The sequence below is a fragment of the Bombyx mandarina genome, chromosome 15 (genome assembly GCF_030267445.1).
Source record: "Bombyx mandarina strain Sakado chromosome 15, ASM3026744v2".
In the NCBI taxonomy this organism is placed as follows: Eukaryota; Metazoa; Arthropoda; class Insecta; order Lepidoptera; family Bombycidae; genus Bombyx; species Bombyx mandarina.
In genome coordinates, this window is record NC_143221.1 from 12,018,611 (window position 1) to 12,034,642 (window position 16,032).

The 16,032-nt window shown below is 35.1% G+C and overlaps 1 protein-coding gene across 1 annotated transcript in view; it reads right to left on the reverse strand.

Annotated features, from left to right (window-relative positions):
- Positions 1-4,955: 4,955 nt before the first annotated feature.
- The window catches only part of Hs6st (heparan sulfate 6-O-sulfotransferase), a 114,022-nt gene continuing 102,945 nt past the window's right edge, over positions 4,956-16,032 (reverse strand). The window contains exon 8 of the mRNA XM_089733315.1: positions 4,956-15,112. Within this exon, the coding sequence (XP_089589441.1) occupies positions 14,971-15,112 (142 nt within the window). The 3' untranslated portion in view covers positions 4,956-14,970. The remainder of the gene's footprint in view (positions 15,113-16,032) is intronic.

The following is a 16,032-nucleotide window of genomic DNA, read 5'->3' on the forward strand; positions in this document are numbered from 1 at the left end:
GAACATGCTGTGTTTATCAATTTTCGAAGTTCGCCAGACTTGGACGGTTGTATCCAATAGTTTCTTATTTCTTGCTACATTCTGCTATAATCTATCTATATGTATAAAAAAAATGAATTGCTGTTCGCTAGTCTCGCTAAATTTCGAGAACGGCTGGACCGATTTGGCTAATTTTGGTCTTGAATTATTTGTGGAAGTCCAGAGAAGGTTTAAAAGGTAGATTAAATTACTGATCGCTAGTCTCGCTAAAACTAGAGAACGGCTGGACCGATTTGGCTAATTTTGGTCTTGAATTATTTGTGGAAGTCCAGAGAAGGTTTAAAAGGTAGATAAATATGAAAATGCTCAGAGTAAATAAAAATAACAATTTTGTTTTTCCTTTGATGTGTCCCCCGTCGGACGGATTCCTTTTGTTTTAAGTTTATTTTATACAAAAGTTTAGGTCTTTTGTTTATCGATTGAGGCACTACGAAGTCTGCCAGGTTAGCTAGTATATAATATAATATAACGATCTACATGACAACATTTTACTTATTGTATTTAAATATAAGAACGTCCAGTAAATTATACTAAAATGTCTAATAACAAAAGTCTTCTTATCTGTATCTTGTTATCTGTATCTTTAAATTCATAACTTATTCTTGGGTAATGTTTGTGGTTATTATATTCGATTCAGAAATTTGACAACAGTCCTTTATCAAAAGTAAGACAAAGGGCCACGGTAACAACCTTTCGTATAATAACTATAAATTGGCGTGCTCCTGGTTACTGGTGGGTGTGATAAGGGCAACAATAGCGATTACAAGGAAACAGAACGGTAAGACAAAGACTGAAAAGCGCGCCGGGCACTTGAAGCCCCTTTTGTAAAACTTCAAACGTTTAAGCTGCTAAGTGAGATTCGACATCATTCATCCGCATGGGAATAAAATTGTTATCTTGGAATTGTATTCGAGGGAATACAGTTATATAAGACACGAGGCCTGACAGCATGTTTTGTAAAGTAATACATTCGTAACTTAACTACAATTAATATTGATATAGCATAGCAAAACAATACTTGATACCAAATACCTCGCTGCGTTATTGTTTGGTATAAAATTATTGGTGCTTAGTATTTTGTCCGTATTTATGTTTTTTCCTTCTATTGGAGGCGAGTGCGGCGGTGGCGACGGATACATTCAGCGCATCGTTGGAGGGAATTTGGAGATCCACTTCGAGGCTTTGTTTTATAGATATTTTTTGATGATAAATAAATTGTTTATTTACTTTTAAATGTCAAATAGGAGTGCAAAGCTCTGAATAAAATAAAGGAGACTTTAAATTGATCAACTTAATTGTATAAACAACGTCACTGCTATTATGCTGAATAAACAGTTCAGTAGAATGTAGCTATAAGCAGTTGCACTGTGAAACAAAGACGAATACAGCTACATTCTCATCTAGAGTTTCACAAGCTAAGGTTTATAAATAAAAAGTAAAGTAAAATAAATGTTTATAAATAAAATCTTAGATTTTTTTTATTGCTTAGATGGGTGGACGAGCTCACAGCCCACCTGGTGTTAAATGGTTATCGGTGCCCATAGACATCAACAACGTTACTTCCGCCACTCACCTTGAGACATGAGTTCTTTTATAGGACAACGACTGCTCCATCCTTCAAACCGAAACGCATTATTGCTTTACGGCAGAAATAAGCAGGGCGGTGATGCTTACCCGTGCGGACTCACAAGAGGTCCTACCACCAGTAATTCCGCAATTTTTAAAATTTGTGGGTTTACTTTGACTACACACACGGCTTAAGGTGGGTGGCGCATTTACGTTGTAGATGTCTATGAACTCCAGTAACCACTTAACACCAGGTGGGCTGTGAGCTCGTCCACCCATCTAAGCAATAAAAAATAAATAAATAAACACGATGTTATATCTTCATCGTGGAAGTCAATCGTGAACATTTGATAAGTACGTATTTCATTAGAAAAATTGGTACCCGCCAGCGGGATTCGAACACCGGTGCATCGCTACATACGAATACACCGGACGTCTTATCCTTTAGGCCACGACGACTTATTTAGGTGCGGACCGCATGTGCGGGCACTCGTACACTCCTACAAGTCATGACGGAACGTAATTTACATGTTCTAGATCTGAATAAAACAAAATGAAAGATTAACCATAGCAGAATATCTCAAATTCTCACTCACCTATTGTTATGGTTCACTTCAACGTCGATCGGTGGCTATTTTGAGTTCTTTATAAATAGTCGGGTTCACCAAAAACGGTTTCACGGAAACAAAACGTCGGACGTAATTCGAGGATCTTCTGTTCGGAAATGTACCGGGTGCATGTTAATGTCTTTCAATGGCTGCCCACCGAACGGCACTTACCGGGAATCGAGCGGGCATACACATATCCCGATGTTATCTCACGGATGGGACACTATAATGTGTCATTGTCTCGTCGATTATTCTCCTTTTTTTGTTTATCTATTATAGTCGAATTTCGACTACTGCGGGACAACTAGTTCTTTTTAATACGCTTTTATTAGCTTCAGACGTATGTATGTTTGTAACGGAATCTTTGAACGTGATTTTGAGCCCCTCCAAAATGTCGGATTAACTCGAAATTTGGTATACTTATTATTAAAAATTAAAATGGTATCAGTAGTTATAAATATTTTATGAACAGATTTGAGTAGAAAGGTTATTTTGATAATATCCTAAAAAGCACCCCACGCTTTTTTACAATAAAATATTTTTTTCTTACACTATTTTTAATTCAAATTTATTAAAATTTATTTTGTAGTTGGATTTTCTCTATAATAGCGTATTTTGTTAGTTTTTTTAATCTATTATTTATTTTTCCTTTTTTGATGCACAGAACAAATGACAACCATAGAAGTTAGGTATAAGTTTAAATATTTAATACCTATAACAATCTGGATCGCAATTCAAAATAGGTGCATACAGAAATATTATAACAACTGAACAAATACCTAAATACCTTGTCGATACTACCTATCGATAATACCAGATAATACATAAAACTTTGATACTATTTACAAAACGTATTTCACAAATCGTTCTAAGTATGTTACCAGTGAGTTCAACGCAACTAAAACTTTAAACTAATTTTTCAAAGAATTTGACTTCGGTGCCTCTTAAACTCAAATTATGATGAAATCTCAAGGATATTATTCAAAGAGTTCAATTGCAAATAAACAATATCAAACCAATGAATAACAATTTGGATCGTTTACCAAATCAGCAGTACGTATCCATGCCTTTAAATAAGATAAACACATCCATTAGGATGTCGCGTTGTATTGAGGCAGACACTTCAACAATCAATCTTGGACTTTGACAGAGTCAATTACATTGCCCTTAGACCAATCAAAGTATGCCCTCTACAGACTCGGCTGTAATATCTTCAATTGGCAAAGAATCGCATGTGCGTCTTACTCAATCACACTTGTCTCAATTCAGCCGTCTCAGACGCGCTTTATATCCATCTGACCTATATACACACTAATCGTTCATTTATTGCGCTATATTGTGCATTGAATGATATGATTGGCGTTCGCTTCGTGAGCCGCGAGCGAGTTTTTTTTAGTGCTTGATGGGTGAACGATCTCACAGCCCGGCTGGTGTTAGGTGGTTACTGGAGCCCATAGACGTCTATAACGTAAATGCGCAACCCACCTTGAGATATAAGTTCTAAGGTCACAGTATAGTTACAACGGCTGCTCTACCCTTTGAAATCGAAACGCATTACTGCTTCACGGCAGAAATAGGTAGGGTGATGGTACCTACCCGTGCGGACTCACAAGATGTCCTACCACTAGTAGATCATGCGAGACCGATTTTTTTTATTGCTTAGATGGGTGGACGAGCTTACAGCCAACCTGGTGTTAAGTAGTTAATGGAGCGCATAGACATCTACAACGCAAATGCGCCACCCACCTTGAGACATAAGTTCTAAGGTCTCAGTATAGTTACAACAGCTGCCCCACCCTTCAAATCGAAACGCATCACTGCTTCACGGCAGAAATAGGCAGGGTGGTGGTACCTACCCGTGCGGACTCACAAGATGTCCTACCATTAGTAGATCATCCGAGGCCGATATAAAACGAATCTCGAATACGACTGTAACGACTTCCGTGAATGTGATGTTGTACATCCTATAGGTGACGTTTGGTCCCCTCGTGTCCCGCCGGATGCGGCCTAATGACATAAATGCAAATTCGACCATTTGAGTTTCCTGCACGCCTGCACTCGACCCAGCTCGATACGCGCCCGTACGACTCACTTGGCCAACGTTATATATCTAACTAGCTTTTGCTCGCGACTTCGTCCGCGTGGCATAGTTACTTTGGCATAACGCTAAATTTTACCCGCCTCTTCATTTACGTAGAAAGTGAAAATGTTATTGAATAATAGAATGTTAAGGAGTTATTTAAGGTATCAAAATCACGCTTTTTAACCGACTTCAAAAGAGGAAGTTATTTAAAGGGGAACAATTCTCTCATACATTACTTTAGCGAAACTTTAACCGTTTCCGCAGCGCAAGCAGTGGAAGCTCTCGAAAGGGATTAAAACTCCGATTTTGAAACATTCTTTATTGATGCTCCGCTTGCATTAGTCTTAGGGTGATGTTGTATAGCCAATAGCCTGCCTCGATAAATGGGCTATCTAACACTGAAATAATTTTTCAAATCGGACCAGTAGTTCTTGAGATTAGCGCGTTCAAACAAACAAACTCTTCAGCTTTATAATATTAGTATAGATATACTCCATCGAAATACCGACATTTTTTTGTACTTGCCTTAATAGGCAGCGTGTTTGGAGTTCCTCACATTTTTACTTGATTAAGTGCTCCAGTATTCTGAGCCGGTGTCACATCGGCACTAGTGTTGTAACAGCATCGGAATGTGTATGGAAAGAAATAAAACTAAAGTGTAGATTCGCTTCTTTATTACTCGGTGATCGTAAACACAACATTATAAAGTACTCTAACATTTTGGTTCAGTCGGGAACTTAAAAAACTAGACACTACATTTTGGTACTACATACATACATCGACAGCTCTAGCTGCACTGGTCTGTAAATCTAGTCTAGACGAATACAGTATACGCTTAGGCAACTAGGACCATTCACGCTATAATAATATGGCTGCGGCGCCAAATCTTTCGTAACGTTTACACAATTATAATTATTTACAAATGCCTAAAATAATTTCATATGTTTATATTACAAAGCTTCATAGTAACGTGGCGTTAATATATCGATTTTGGACATGAATACAAATAGTTCGGTGCATTTGATTATCACAGGTCTTAAAAATAGTTTTATACAGAACAATATAATATAGTAGCAGCTCTATTATTATTTTTTTATGAAGATCAGAGAGATATAGGAGACAAGTCGCGAACGTACCACATAAATTAACACAACTATTCAAAAAGGACACAACACTAAGTAATGTCTTTTGAATTCTACGAACATGACAATAACACTAATCGTTTATTATCGATACAACCTAAAAAAAACGTACAATGCGTTAGTGAAATCGATATACAATTTTATTGTCAAAAACTGACGATTATCGATATTACATAAAACTTTGATTATATTTACAAAACATATTTCACAAATCGATAATTCGAAAAAGTAAGTTCGTCTGATTTCTCCAGAGACTGACTACGAGATGCAAATCGTGAAATCCGTAAGCGCCGGAAACAATTGAGGCAACATCGCAACGCCACCGGAATAATTTCGACTTTTATTTATTCTTAAAACATTCTCGAAATGCGTTTGTCGTTCGTTGCCTCTCGACCGAAACCATGCAACAGTAATGAGTTACTTTTCGTACACACACGGTGCCGTATTCATTATAAATACGAGCCGCGGAGTAAATGCTTTTCACACTTGAACATTCGAGGTTTAGCAGAACGAAAAATAAATGATTAGAAAGATTTTTAAGGTTTAATCGGTTCGCATATCTTAATTTAGTTTTTTTTTTCAGTTTAGTTTAGTTCAAACGGTTCTATGTTTACGTTCTTTACATTTTCATATGGAAACTAATGTATATATCGAGGGGTGAAAGGCTTGGTTTAAGCGACATTTTAGCAATTTTACAGGAGAGCCATTTAAAGTTTAAAATTAGGAAAAAATATCATAATAAAAAAATATTCTTTAACTATTTAAATGGAGTATACTTAATAGAACTTCAATTAAAAACATCGATTTGTTGATGATGCTAATACCAAATAAAACGCACCTTTAATTAGAAAGATAAATATCGCGTGTTAAGCGAAATTTCGCTTAAACAAAATAGCCTTTCACCGCTTAATAATATAGCGTTTTACTTGTTGTTAAAGTTTAAATTTGAATAACGCGCCCAAAAGCCGTTTCAGTTCAGGCTGTCTCAGTTCGGGCGCATATTAAAATAAAATCGTGCCGTCCCGAAAGTTTCCGTTACTTCGACGCGGTGAACTACTAAAAACTAGATAAGATATTATTATGTAGTCCATTCATCCTTTTTTAACACTTGCGTTAGACAGATTTTCGTTCGGTTATGTTGGTACAACCCAACGTTACCGGCTTAGGTAGGAAAAACTAAAAGACAAAAAAAAATTGTCAAAGCAGTACGATGCAATCAATATCAGTTACTATTTTATTAAAAATATTTATCCGCATACACGTTTTTTTGCACATAGAATGCTAACAGTATTTTAACGACAGTTTGTTTGAGTAAAGGTTTCTTATAAGAGAATTCAATGTTTCAGAATATAGATTAAGGCATAATTATTATTTTTTAAGATCTTTTATAATGTCTGTGAATCGCGAAGGCCACGAGAACTTTTAATAAGCTTGTGAATTAACTAAACTCGTAGAGTCGTAGTTAAAGAGCGCGTGATACGCGAAACATAAATCAATGTTACCCCGGCGGCATACTAATGGTATCCGTTGACAAATAATGATTGTCAACGATTTAAATAAATTAAATCGTGAACACAGTGAAACGACGTTACCAACATGAATATGCAAAACGTGTCCATTCGAAATGGCACCCAAATAATATTTCCTACAACGTATATATTTTTTACCACCATACCGTTGGCTGCCCCAGAACAACTTGGCGTCGCTCGGTGGAGCAGGAGCTAGGGGTCTTGGGCATGACGTGGGAGGAGCTAGAACAGACTGCCCAAGACCGATATAAATGGAAAAATTTGATTCGAGCCCTACACCCCAGCAGAGGGTAATAGGAAAGCATGATGATGATGATACCGTTGGTCGGATCAGATAACTGCGCTCACTGGACTCTCTGTTGCGAACGCCCTGAGAGAAGCCGAAAACCGAATCAAATGGAAGCTGAGGGTACAAAGAGCCACGAAGGGCTTTCAAGGACACGACCTTCAGCAATGAAGTATGATTAACGGCCGTCTGGTGTAGTGGTAAGTGACATGGTCACTACACGAGGGGGTCGCGTGTTCGAATCCCGCCAAGGGAAGATATTTGTATGATAAATATAAATGTCTTTTCCAGGGTTATGGATGTATATTAAATATATGTATGTTTATAATAAAAATCTTACATTTATATCCGTTATCTGGTACCTGTAACACAAGTTCTTTACGAACTTATCACGGGACCAGTTAACGTGGCGTGATTGTTAGTAAATATTTATTATTTTATTATTTATTCGACTAAGAAGAATTGAAAAAGAAACCGTTACACATAATCGATTCCCGAACGATACATACGTAGACACAGATATAGATACTTACTTATATTTTCACAATAAATTATGTAGCCTGTGATTAATCAAACCGCAGATAAGATTCCCTGCAATAAAGGCCGACTTATAGAGACATACGTAAATCGCATTGTTTGCAAATTGTAATGACAAACTATTGAACGAAAAATGTGGGAGAACGTTTATTTATCGGACAATAATTTAGCATAATGTTACGATTCGTATTATATTCGTGCGCTCGGCTTCTTTAAATATTCCGTGGAGAAGTTGAATATAACATCGGCCGTTTACAAAATTGTACCATGTTTTGAAAACACACATTGAGGCGAGAATATTATTATCGACTTAAAAGTAAACAATGAACTGCGATAATAATACAATTCGAATAAATCGCAATATTACTATTCACAACATCAGAGACACGGGTACTTACATACACAGATTACAATTAATGTATACGATATATATTATGTATATACACGCAAAATGTTCTCGCAATGTTTTTTGTTACAAATTTACCACTCACTGAAAAGAAACAAAACACAGCTAAGCCCTACCCTTCGCAATTTCTGTCTAAATTATGAAACTTATATTTCGAATTGATCATTTAATAACATTAATTTGATGCCCATTGTTGTATAAACAAACTATTTCAATAATTCCCTCGATCGAGGTAAAAAAATGTTTATCACACGACATAACAACGTGGTCATAACACATAAGCTTAGCTGCTAGCTTTTAAGCATGTAAGGATAGAGACTAAAATTGGTAAACTCGAATGATCAAACAAATAGCACTAGAATTGTAACTAAGACGTGACGTATTCAAATGTGATATTATTATAGTGCACGATGTTACCAACACAAAAAAATCATTCATTTCAGATCACGATGTTAGTTTTTATATTATGTTCTCTGTAAGCATTATTATCGTTCGAAAATCGATTCTCGCAAAAAAAATCGGATAAGTTCCATAAATCGACGGCAATTCGAACTTTATACGTTAATAGTAACTGTTTTGTAAAATTTGTTTGTTATATTAATTTTAATTATTAATTTTTATTCGCGGTAGCGGCAGCGGCTTGGCTCTGTCCCTGGCATTGCTGAAGTCTATGGGCGACGGTAACCACTCACCATCAGGTGGGCCGTATACTCGTCTGCCTACAATGATAATAAAAAAAATAAAAATTCAATAGATGATAATATTGTTATCGAACCGTATTTAAGTTAATAAATAAAATGAAAAGTATAATAGTTTTAAAGAATATATTTAAACTATCGTTAAGGTCACGATAGATGTAAATGTTGCAACATTATTTTAGCGGGTGAGAAAACATGATGTTAAAGCAATAACAACGCGCATTTGTTATCCAACTTATTATATTATTATCCATATATTGCAGACTAGAGCATACAGCCCACCTGATGGCGAGTGGATGTTAGCAAATACCACAGGCAGAGCCAAGCGACTACCTACCCCGGAGTACTCTCTGCAAGCCTCGTTTGACAAAGGCGTCTCCAAACATCTTTTCAAAAACATTTACACTCTATTCCAATTACGAAGTCCCTTTTGACACTTATTGGAACGTAACTCTTCACGTTTCGCATAGTCTATATATTAATACGTGAAGCAAAAACTTTGTACCCCTTTTTACGAAAATTGCGCGGACGGAGGAGTATGAAATTTCCCACACTTATAGAGAATATAGAGAAGAAGTGCAGAATGGTAATATTATTTTAAAATTATGCATTAAAAATACATTAAATCAATAAAGAAAACATTACACACACTACCATGTATTTGACACACACACACACACATATACTCTTTGTTTATTGTCAAACTTTTCTTATTGCTTAAAGTCTGTTCAAATTGAGAATAGGTTTCTTTATCTTTAATATTACGAGTATTTGTCTATAGTGTAGTCTTGGCGAAATCTGTGACTATATAAATATAAGTCTTTGGCAATAGAACCATAATAATGTCCAAACTTATAATATTAATTAATTATAGTCGAATTTCGACTACTGCGGGAACACTAGTTTGAAAAAATATGCATTTTTGTTCATGGTCGTAAACATCATTTTAAAAAAACACAATTAATCTAAATCGTTATACAATTAATTCACACACAATAACATATTAATAACATCTGTCACATGGGACTTCGTAATTGGAATAGAGTATAATAGTATCAGTGAGCTTAGTGCGACTGCGTACTTAGTACGCTCTTAGTGGCAAACGTAGGCAAACGTTCCAATTCCATACAAATTCGAGTTAACTTTTACGCTATCGAGAACGTTAAAATATCGGACTAAGCACACAGAACTGTGTATGGTGCAGTCAAAATCGTATTGCCAAAGACGGTCGGCGTAGACTGCGCACAAATACCCAATGGTTAACTCACATTTGAGGGGGTCAGCGCAAAAGTGTCCTAGCCCACAATTTTCCATATTCGAATTTATATATTGCAATTTATTTCCTCCCGATCCACTAACGGTGCTTTTAGGTACTTCAAGCACCGGTCACCGTTCTCGTCGAACCCGTCGCTTGCGACGAAGGGCTCGATCAGTAAATTAACTCTCAGACACAGCCCACTGAGTTTCTCGCCGGATCTTCTCACTGGGTCGCGTTTCCGATCCGGTGGTAGATTCTGCGAAGCACGGCTCTTGCTAGGGTTCGTGTTAGCAACGTCATCAGGTTTGAGCCCCGTGAGCTCACCTACAAACGTTAGGGTTACGCTGAAATAGCCTCTCAAGGCTCTCAGCTTAGATAGGAAAAAAAAAAAGCAATTTATTCAAAACATATGAAGTTTTAATGCAAAACTGGCCTATCCCTAGTTGCATAGATAGATAACAGATGCCTTTGTAAACATTATTTTTTCGGGTTTTTTTTTTGCCTACGAAGCAGTGTAAAATTAAAATGAAATCTTATGATCTCCATATTAAGTATGATGGTAAACTTAGGCCACCTTTGCGCTGACGGCCTCATTTATTGTATCAAGAGACAACAGCACGAACTGTAAGTATAAAATTGCTTTTTTAAAGATATAAGCTTAAGATTTTAACGTTCAATTAAATTTTACTCGATTATTAATAATCTCCCATAATTATCGTAATTGATACAAACTGGATAAGATTTCAAATGTTTTTTTTTTTTAAATCATGCAGATCTCGTTAATTGCTTTTCAAAAATACTAATACTTTCCTTTCTATTCTAACTAATTTAATGAACAACACAATAGAACACAGTCGATCTTACAACATTAAATATTTCATGTAAACTAGGAAATAACAAAAAAAACTAATATTCCTAATTATTATGTCTTATAAATATTTTTATTTTTTTACAATATCCAATAACGGTACATTTTATTTTAGCTTTAAATAGAAATACGACCACCAATATGTATTTTTATAGCACATAAATCTTTGGTAATGAGGAAATTGTAAATTTTCAGTAGAATCATTGGGTAAGACAGAGATGGCGACATAAAAATAATTAAACTTAAGTGGACGTGCAGCAATGTCCTTTAGAAATAAGTCATTAAGTTTTATTTATATTTGCCTGTGGTTTTTTATCGATCGCTAGCAGACGAAGGAAACGGCAAAAACGTAATGGCCGCCTGTGCCAATGTAAATACATTCACGGGCCGTAGGCATAATTAAAACACTTTTACGGTTTAATCTTGTGTTTTTTTTAAATGTTTTTCATGGTTATTTAAAACCGTAAAGTATTTTTTTTATTGCCTAGATGTGTGGACGAGCTCACAGCTCACCTGGTGTTAAGTGGTTACTCGAACCCATAGACATCTACAACGTAAATGCGCCACACACCTTGAGATATAAGTTCTAAGGTCTCAGTATAGTAACAACGGCTGCCCCACCCTTCAAACCGAAACGCATTACTGCTTCACGGCAGAAATAGGCAGGGTGGTGGTACCTACCCGTGCGGACTCACAAGAGGTCCTACCACCAGTAAATAAGTATTCGGAACGAAGGAATATATCGACGGAAGAAAGCAGTGGAATTGTCGTAACTTGAAAAATCCAACTTTACACCACATATATATTATTATAATCAGTTTATATAATCTTAAAGCCATCTCATTATATCGAGGGGTGAAAGACTATTTGGTTTAACCGACATTTCACGTAATACGCGACATTTATCTTTGTAATTAAAGGTGCGTTTTATTTGCTATTATATCGACAATTCAATGTTCTTAATTGAAATTCAATTAAATTTACTCTATTCAAATAGCTGAAGAAGTTTATTTGTTATGATATTTTTTTTCAAATCTTAAACTTTAAATGGCTCTCCTGTAAAGTTGCGAAAAATGTCGCTTAAACAAAGTAAAGCCTTTCTCCCCTCGATATTATTATAAATACATCTTAAATTTTAACTTTCTATATCTATAAATATAATATGAGCTATGAGATTTTGAAATAGTTTAATGGCTCTGGTGTAAAGAAACAAAAACAATTCTCAAGTAACAACAACACTTCCGTCGATATAAATATTGCACAATAACTACAGTGTCTATACAACTGTGTTTTTTTTTTTAAGAGATTTTATCACCTGGTAACTGAGACCTTTAAGTCATGTCTTATTTTAATTTATATTCATATTTTTATGAAAAATGATATAATGGAGTAAAATGAAATGAAGATAATTAATTTGAGACATTAATCAACTGGGATGAAATTTAATGAAATGAAATGAGATGATATGGGATGAAATATAATCTCAGTAAAATGGTGGTCATTTACTAAGATTTTTTCAGTGGACTTTTTGGAGGATCCCGAGAAGTTACGTCCAGCGGCTTTGTTTCATTTTCCCACATTTGTGCACTTTCACAGATATTAAACAGTTAATAAACCACCATTATTACACATTTAAACCCGAAGAAACACTAAATAGACAAAATAAAACAAATCACATAACTTCACTCCTCGCGTTCCCGCCAAAAAGTCATACAACTGTGTACTATAATACTTAACCTCTAAAAATTCGTTTTTGATCGCGACAAACATCTACAAAGTTTTCGGGAATCGCACACTATATTAAAACTATTTGTACGGATAAATCTCGTTTTTTTTTTTTTTATCCTTATATTATTTCGAGCGTTTCGAGTTTGAATGAATAAATGAATTCATATTGACAGCACAATATTCAAATATCGACGAATAACAAACACAATGGTCGTCCGAGAAGACAACGGAATCTGTAAACAATTGGAAAGGTCGGAAGTAATATGGTGACAATACAAAGCAACGCGAGATTAGACTGTTTTTATTTTTTTGTCATTAGGCAAACTAGCTCGACTCTTCAAATCGAAATACGTGACTTGTTCGCGATAAACAAGAGGGACGGTGTTATCCACAATTCACAATTCTCCCGTTCACTATTAAAAAACTGCGACCGTCTCGACCGCCAAAACTGACTTTATTCATAGCGCCATAAGAGTTTTATTCGAATAAGCCCATCACGTTTCATGTTACTTTGCTTAAAACAAAATAATGTGTACTTTTAATGACGCAGTATTTGATTTTAGATCGCCATCTCTGTCACATAAAACTTTTTATACAAAAAACAAACATACAACTATAATTTGTATCAAAAGACTATCGATATATTTCATTACAAAAATCAAATGAACTATTATGTGATGTTTAAATCTATAGAATCTGAAGAAAATTAAAATAATTTTAACAAAAAATCATCCAAAGGCACACATAATGCATTATTATTTATTTTACAATGATACATATATTATTGTCTCTGTCATGCTCACTACACTACACTTGCTTGACATGAAAGAGACATACATAAAGTAAATAACAAATTTTGCTTTGAACTATAGGAAAAAAGCTATTGAACTGTATTTAAAAACAACGGTCCAAGCCAATTCACTATATTTTGTAACAATGGACTTATTTTTTAAATTAAGTATTAAGAAGTTAGATATAGACTGTGGTACGGCATGTGGTAGTGTTCAAATTAGAAAAGGAGCACTCAAAATGTGTTTTGCCAAATAGTTATACATATATAGTATTACAGTTAAACTTTTTTTGTGTACCAAAAAAATAATAATATTGTCTATAGTCCAGGTGGATATATGGGGTTTAGTCGGTAGTCCTCGACCGGATATCCGTAAATGGATTCCCCAGCGTTAAAAAAAAAAAAAGATGGACGAATAGAATCAAAAAACGAACTCTGGTTCATTATTTCTGGGACACTTCTTCAGAGAACCTTTAATTCAGGTACGTAATTATAATTAAGATATTCCGAAGAAAGCCTTACATTAACGGAGCACAGATTGTAAACAGACATTCTTGAGGCAAACGAAAAGCAATGATTCCTTCAAAAATAAAACAATTTTCCTTCACTATAAAATATTAATTAATTCTCTTCTAACGCATTTTTTTTTAACATTTTTCATTCATTCGTTGAAAATATACGAATTGCACAGTAAACATTTACGACCACTCATTCCGAGGTGTAATGAATACTCTCACTTTTTTTTTTAATTAAAGGAAAAAGAACAATTCTTTTTTTTTTTTAAACAAGTAACTTAAAATAAGCGTAGTTTGAATATTTTCATATTAAATGCATCTGTGGATGGAGAATCGATTTAACTATATGTACAGCTTAAACATCATGTTGTTTAATGTTCTGGGATTCCTTAACGAATACATTTATTGTTTTATTTACAAAACATTACGATGGAAATCCAGTGTACATATCGCTACCGAAGAACACAGACCTACATTTTATTGTTCACATTCTAATCGAAAAGAAAAAGGTGAAGCTTCGTTGTCTTGGTTATTTTATTTATAGTTTTCAAAATATTCGTGTTATCTGTGGTAGCCTTAATAACGAATATTTTGTATTTGATAATCTATGATTGTGAAATAGTTGCATGAATTTGGCTCTGCCCGACCTTGTACTAACCTTGTACTACCTTGTACTGTAAATATTAAGATATTTAATAAAATCAAATACAAATTAGCCTGTATGGTTGTGTGACACTTTCGTCTCTCCTATTTTGGGAAAGTAAAACTACTACTGGCTATTTTTGAAAGTAGCTGCCCCGTTATATGTAATTGCCTACATTAAAAATTCACTGGAGTTTCCACCTATATCTCTAAACCACACAGCTGCATAAAGCTGACCGTCGTAATATTAAATGACTAGTGTCCGAGCAGCGTCCCTACTTGCCTCTGTACTTCTCTGTGGTAGCATCTTCCAGGTTGCTGTCCCAGTCGAACTCGGTGACCCCGTTTCTGGAGACTTCGCCGAGGTGCCTCCAACGGTACTCGAAGTCAGTGTCTCGTTTCTTTAGCGCTTCGAATCTGTGTAAAAAATTATTAGTATCATACAAATGTACCTAAATAAGGTTATTCAATGCAGTTTGATTGTTTTTACTTTTTGGCTTGAATGGACAGACGATCTGATGATACAGGTTGGTACGGGTGGTCACCAATACCTATGGATCAGCAATTGTAAATGCCAACGCCCTCCTCCAAGAAGTGGGGTCACACAACAATTGTTTTCTAAATATCTAATCCTTCAAATGGGATAGTCTTACGTCTTAGTCCGCTATATTACTTAAAGGATATGGGCCACTCTCCATAGATTGCACGGCCCACTAAGCGAAGGTCAAGAACAGTAAGGAAATTAAGTTTAAATAACCGACTATATATCCCCTTTATTACAAACAAATTAAAATCAATATTGTTCATGGGGATACAGAGATATTTAAAAAATAAGATAAGTATTTTAGGTATATCATATGATTTTGCTGTCAATACACTGACTGACACTTTAACATCATTAGCTTAAATATTATTTATATTACTATACTTGATGACACAGACCTAATTCAATGAACGCCAAGACTTTAATATAATAAGCAGGTATATCGCAACGAAACACTTAATAATATCTTTGATTTTATTAACTTGAACTATTGAGTGGAATAGCAATATGGCTACCGCAAGATTTTGGGACGCGACCATGGCCTATTATTATTTATGTCTATAGGGTTGACACCCGCAACAATATACCGCTATAAGAAAGATCAGCATATATACTGACATCAGCCACTAGGCTTTGCGCGAACGTATCATTTATTGCAAATTACATTGGAGAATAGACTGTTATTATGTTAGTACACATACGTACATGATTCTTGTTTTTGTTCCTATTAATGTATTCCAATATACCGTATAGTTTGTTACACAATCAGCCCTAAGCATTATTATATTCAAGC